Genomic DNA, 6,879 nt, shown 5'->3' with positions numbered 1-6,879 from the left:
CCTGGAGAAGAGGAGGCTGAGGGGAGACCTCATCGTGCTCTACAACTACCTGAAAGGAGGTTGTAGCGAGGTGGGGGTCGGTCTCTTCTCCCAAGTAACCAGCGATAGGACGAGAGGAAATGGCCTCAAGTTGCACCAGGGGAGGTTTAGACTGGACATTAGGAAAAACTTCTTCACTGAAAGAGTGGTCAGGCCTTGGAACAGGCTGCCCAGGGAAGAGGTTGAGTCACCATCCCTGGTGGTGTAGATTTAAAAGACGTGTAGATGAGGCACTTAGGGACATGGTTTAGTGGGCATGGTGGTGTTGGGTTGACGGTTGGACTTGATGATCTTAGAGGTCTTTTCCAACCTTAATGATTCTATGATTCTTCTATGATTCTATGACACATCTCAAACTTGACACAGTTATTAGTTACCTGAAATGTTTCAATAGTTCTTAATGGACCTGATAGAAATTTTTGTGTCACTTGAACTTAGTGAAAGAGTGGCAATCTGTGAATTGTCAGAAGTCTTCAGCTGGTCACCTATTTCTATAACACAGCTGAATGTACAGTGTGAAGTACCTGGACTGCTGCAAGAAAAAGAGCTAAATGTAATTTTAAAAAATCCTGAATAGGTTTTGATGCATGCATATCTACAGAAAAATGAAATATATTAATTACAGAACTTATTGGAGAACATAAATGATGTACACTGGCCTTTGCTCTCCAGTCCACTCTCTTTTTTTTAATGATGACTGATTTACATTGCGGGTTGCTAGTAACAAAATAAACTTTTCTTAAGTAAGAAAGACTGTCATTTTTTCTCTCATTTGCAGTGTCAGGTAGTTGTGTTCCATTCAACAAGAAAACTGCTTGAGCGTAAGCAATTGCTTATATAGAGAGATAGATATAGGTGGATACAGGATCTTAAAAGGAACTTGTAACTAAATTCTTTACAGTCTATATTTATTTTTAAGATATTAATTTGTAGTAAATTACTGCTAGTATATAATTAAAATGGAAATGTTCGTCAGATGAATTGTTCGTTAAATGAGGTAAAACACTCTTCTGCATGACAGAAGAGTTCTCTCTTCATCACAAACTGATGTTTTAAATACCTAGTATTTACAGTGTAAGTCATTAGAGTAAGAAATGTGGTATTGTATTGTTAATAGTGGTTGGTGATTGATATTATTTCGGTGTGTCCACAAGCATAGGACTTAGTTATTGAAACAAAAAATACAAGTATTATCCGGAAGAATTTGCTATTGAAATATGAGAGACCAATAACCATAAGAATATAATAAATGGCAACAGTGAGATGAATTTTTCTTTAGTGCGATAAGCACCTTTCACAGCATACTAGCTATCTAATTGTGGTTGATTAACTGTGAGCAGAAGTGAGTTTTAAAGATGGAGTTGAAACAGGACAGTGTTGGATTGACATCGGCTTTTTTGATACTGGTTGTGTTTTATGTTTGTTCTTGATAATGACTCCCTTTATACGTAAGGGCTAATATGGCATAATATGCTTCTGAAGTCTGGGGAAAACACAGGTGTACAGCTTTTAAAGTCTGATCATAGAGCAGGTTTACAGCCTGAAGTTCCTGAAGAGTTTGCAGTGGAGCAAGGTAGCAGGATCAAGAGAAATGGACTCTTCATTTTGCATTTTGAATGAACATAAAAGAAGGTGAATAGACATTTGCTAAGCACTTACAAGAAGTTTCTGGAGTAGTCTGGAAAAGTTTGGTAGGAGATGGCATACAGGTTGGTAGGTTTTTGTTTACCCTTAGAAAGGACAGAGTTAAAGTTTAAACATGGGAGAGAATAAAGTTGATTTGTTCATTATGTTTAATCTTCTTGTGAGCTGCAACCGGGAAAGAGGTGCAATGCTCTTCCCCTTTTCTCACTTCTAGCCATAGGTTCCCACTGCTTCATTTGTTGGATCTAATGATTATTCAGCTGCAGCATGTAGTAAAAGAAAACAGAAATAGGGGAAATCTAATTTTCTGCAGAATACAGTAGCTGATCTCAGAGACCCTGTGCCAACCCTGTGGTCTGATGCCAGAAAGTTGGTGGAGAGGGAGAAGAGGGGAAGAATGAAATTTCACCTGTTGTCCACAGCAGCAGCAGTCTACAACTAGATCAGATTAGATTTAAGAAACACTATGAGAGAGACAGCAAGCAATGAACTCATGACAAGGGGAGAAAAAAGGTGCATGAGAAGACCAAACATAATCAAATCCTAGAGGTGCTTAAGGATGTCAGAGGGTATACATTTTAGCCCACACAACTGAAGAAGCCCCTTGAAAGATGTTAAATTCAGAGCAAAAATGACAGGAAAAAAGCAGTCTGCAAAACAGATGATCTGGCTTTTATTTCAGTTTTATTTCGTAGCAGGTGCTATTTTTTCCCCAGTTTTATAACTTCTTGTAGTTTGTTCTCTAATGAAGCACTATTGTAGAGTTTGAAATCCCTTTTGGTATTTTTCATTGTACTCATTTTAGGCAAAAGGTACAGGGCAGTTCTGATTCAAAACTGACAGATTCATTGTCCCATCACAGTGTCTTACACTTAAATTTTATTTAATTCTTGGTGACAGTCTCACTCATTGTTCTATCTCTAGAGTATAGTTTAGGAGGAATTTATACATAGAAGTATTTGGTATAGGAAGAAAACTTTTTCATAAAAATGCTAAGCAAAATGTAAGCTTACATTTATATTTTTGGGTTTTTTAATCCTTAAATGAAGTTAAGATGTAATTCTTTTAAGAAGGAGAATATGGATATTACTGTCACTCAGAAATAGTGTCCAATTATCCTTGGGACCAAACTTATTCAAAACAGATTGATAGGCAATATTTGTGTACCCTCACACTATTTGGAATAAGTAATGTGCATGCTAAAATGGAAGACTACCCTTTATAGTTACCACTATACATGCATTGTAAATGAGTGAAAATATTTTCTTATAGCATTAATTCTAGTGTTTACTATGGTTTTCACAGCTTTTGAATCTATGGACTACAGCCAGCTGTCAAAAATTCTTGCAGTCTGCTCTTGTTAATCATCAAAACTGTAACTGACAAGTTGCTGAAGTTTTATTTTCCGTCTATTTCTGCAGGACAACTGTAGCTCAGTTATCTTTGTGCTGTCTACTGTAATAAAGGAATTGCATGTTCCCAGCTGAATATTTTAGGTGTTTGTCAGATTTATTAACACACGATTTGTCATGTATCTCTCACTAATTACTTCTAGATAAAATTGTGATGTTACTTTAGAATGCAGAGTATTTTTGGAAAACAAAATATCCTGGCTCTTTCTATCCTATTACTATGAAAAGCAGTGCGTTTTCCTGAGGAGACATTTAATTGTAGATGATAAATTTGGTAACAGGATTGTTTGTTGTTTTTTGGTTGGTTTGTTGTTTTTTTTTTGTTTTTTTTTTTTTTCCTGGTAATAGTATTGTAATAATGAATTTAGATCATAAATGAAGAACTTGTTTCAGCCCCTGCTTAAAAGCAGGAAACTTCTAGGAAGAGAAACCCAGTTGGAAATCTTTGTGTTATACATTGAAAAATAAAACAAAATTAATGTGTCTTGGTACTAGTGAAATTTCCACTGATGATGTTCTTTACAGCTTGGCCAAATTCTGTTGCTGGCCAGTATGAAAAAGCCTGCAGAGATGTGCTTTAATCAACACTTGATTTTTTTGGTTTTGTGTTTATTTTTAACGTGATCTAATGTGATGCCTTTTTCTTTGAGTGCCATAGATGTTAGTTAATATCTGACTGTCCTGCAGTAAGAAGCAATTTCTGTCATTTTTCTTCTAGACATTTTAATGGACAGAATTTTAATTTTACAAAATCCTGTAGCTGGTTGAGAAATTTGAAGTTTGTTTATTATTGTCACTTAAAAATGTTGGTTGAATGTTGAATTTCTTTCTTGATTTAAAGCTTAATCAGGTTTATATTTGTTAGCTATCCAAACCTGGAAAAGTCATGGTTTCTAAATTTTCTTCCGCATAATTGCTTAAAGAAAACAAGAACTATTGTTTTAATGGATAGCTGGAGGAAAGTAACAAAAATCTTGAGATTGTTTAATAATAATGCTTACAGTTAGAGAGCTATGAAAATATTTTTAGTTGATTGCGTACTGGTTTTAATTCATTCTGTGCATGTCATTCTCATTTCAGGGTTAGTCAGCAATATAAAACCAACTTTATGACTGCAGATAACTTATCGATTTGTTTCTGGCCTACTTTGATGAGACCTGATTTTGAAAACAGAGAATTTCTTTCTACCACCAAAATCCACCAGTCGGTTATTGAGACCTTCATTCAACAGTGTCAGTTTTTCTTTTACAATGGAGAGATCATAGAAGCACCTAACCCAGTGGCCTGTCAGCCACCGCCTTCCAACGCAGTGCAGATGGTGGAACCAATGGTACCTCTTCAGTTACCACCACCACTGCAGCCTCAGCTGATACAGTCACAATTACCAGCAGACCCTCTTGGTATTATATAAATAGAAGATGATTGCAGGCAGCCTGGCACTGGACAGTAAAGTCAAGCTATAGACATGCATGTTTCAGGATACAGTAATGTACTTCATATTTATGAAAAATAATTCCCATCCAGCTGATTGGACATCTTTTTGTTATATCCCGTACTGTGTTCCTCATTTGTACACACTGCAGATAAAAACTATGTGATAAGCATGACTGGAGAGGTTTAATTTTTAAAAGCAAAAATAGCTATAAAGTACAAAGCTGCTGCTGCATGATACCTTATTGCAATCACTATATCATTCCTGTGACGGTTTGTCACAATATATTGTGAATAAAATTTTTCTATAGAAATTTAATGATTTAAAAATTACATTTATGAAACATTCAATGCTTACAGCCTGCTTTATGGCTGTTTTTGTTATTTAACATGCTATTTTTGGCAATTTTATTCACATCAAGCATTCTGTGTAAACAACTAAAGCCCAGCTATAGTTTATTTTGTAATCTCCTGGCTACTTATGTGACGGTATGCTTAGGATGGTTTATGGAAGAATGCAAAATGCACTGTTGAGAATTTTACAGTCCCTCACCATCCATCTTTACTTGTAAGTAAACCTGTGGACAGTTTGTTAAGGGTGGGTGAACTTGCTTATTATTTCTTACAGCACAATACCAAGGACATGCTTGTTGTAAAAGTGAGTTTCAAATATTGTACAAAAATTTTGATGTTGCCTACTTATTTCTTTATGTTCCATTACTGAACTAAACATTTTGTAAAACTGTTAATTCTGTAAACAGCTGCATGTTTAAAAGATCATTGATGGTCTTGTAAACTTAATCTAATATATTTTAGATATTTTAATTTTTCCCACTTGGGAATACATGTAGTGTTTAGAAAATAGTTCATGACATTTTCATATAAGGTTATATAACTTTTCATACATAAACATGAATTTTGTTGTAGTAAAATTCTCTAAACCAAACAATGTTTTAATCTAGGACTTCAATTAATCTATTCTTTAAATCTATTTTTATGTGACCCTTTAAAGATATACAAAAATGCATTGCTAATACATAGCAATAAATACTTTGGGTACTGACAATTAACCTCTTTGGAGTGTATGTATATAAAATCACATAAACTTGTATTCATATTTTTTTCCTGTGGTATGTTGTACTAAAAATTCAAATGACTGATTTTTTTTTTTTTTTCCCCCCCCCACCATATTTTTAAATTATCTCTTTTTCATTTATTTTTCTTTTACATTGGTACCAATTTTGCTGTAAAAGAATGCTGCTTAATTTAAACAAATCTTTTGGTTAAATATTTTGTTAGTGGTAAAAAAAATCTAGAAGGTTACAAATTGTAGCAAAGGGGAGACCATAGATAAACACTACCTGTGAGACTTTTCATAGCAGCTTTTTTTCTTTCATGCTCAAAATATACCTTTTTAGGTCTGCAAAGAAGAAAACATTTTTAGCTCATTCAGCTGCTAGAATGTTTTGTGTAGTTTAAAAAAAAAAAAAGCTTTATGATGGTCACTGTTGTAATCTTCACTTATAACAAGATTTAAGATCGTCTTGTATGTATTATAGTAAATAGATGATTTTGAGAATTAAGGCTTTTAAGAGTTTGATTTGCTCCATTTTCCCAAAATAAAAATTGCCTTTCCCACTTATGTCCTAGGTATTGTACTTCTAATTATGACTTGGATTATCATTCTAGATTACTATGATACCATAAACCCGGCTGCTGTTTGAAGTACATGTATATTATAAATTATCTTGATATTGTGTTATATTCTTGCAAGTAATTATCTTTTCTAAGAAAACATAAACAAAAAAGAAAAGTCAACCCTATTGCTATTGCAAAGCACACAGGAATTAATAGTACAATAAAGTCTGTCCTGTAAATTGTAGTATTCTTAACTTGTTCTACTTTACCTGTTGTCTATATAGCTTTTATTTATAGTTGTCAGTCTAATCTTGGCATGTTTAGCAAAGAAAATGAAACTTCAAGAGTTTTATAAACTATTTCTAGGTTGCTAAAGAATTTATTTTTCTACTGTATATGGTATAGACAAAGCATCCACCTGTACAGGAAACAAGTCTATTTCTAATAGAAGTAAGCTTAAAAATAAATGCCAGTCATATCCATATTTAAAAGTTCTATCTATAAAGTATCTCCAGTCTTTGTAATGTGAATTACATTTTAAACTTTCTACAAATTCCAAGTTGTTTGCCATAATATTTAACTAATCTTTGAATACTAATTTTTAGAATAATTTACATTCCATTTCATGACAAACTTTAATGTTGAACTTGTGATCAGAAATATTTGCAGTATCATTTATTTCTTGTGTATGATGTTATGGCTAAATCACTTCATG

At 33.6% G+C, this 6,879-nt stretch overlaps 1 protein-coding gene across 1 annotated transcript in view; it reads left to right on the top strand.

Moving 5' to 3' along the window:
• Positions 1–6,632, top strand: part of LOC104076308 (rho GTPase-activating protein 5-like) — an 11,339-nt gene extending 4,707 nt beyond the window's left edge. Inside the window, exon 3 of the mRNA XM_009577128.1 lies at positions 4,176–6,632. Coding sequence (XP_009575423.1) covers positions 4,176–4,506 — 331 coding nt within the window. The 3' untranslated portion in view covers positions 4,507–6,632. The remainder of the gene's footprint in view (positions 1–4,175) is intronic.
• The last annotated feature ends 247 nt before the right edge of the window (positions 6,633–6,879 follow it).

The sequence above is a fragment of the Fulmarus glacialis genome, unplaced genomic scaffold (assembly GCF_000690835.1).
Source record: "Fulmarus glacialis isolate BGI_N327 unplaced genomic scaffold, ASM69083v1 scaffold17554, whole genome shotgun sequence".
Classification (NCBI taxonomy): domain Eukaryota; kingdom Metazoa; phylum Chordata; class Aves; order Procellariiformes; family Procellariidae; genus Fulmarus; species Fulmarus glacialis.
Note: the sequence above shows the minus strand (reverse complement) of the source record. Positions and strands in the feature narration are given on the sequence as shown.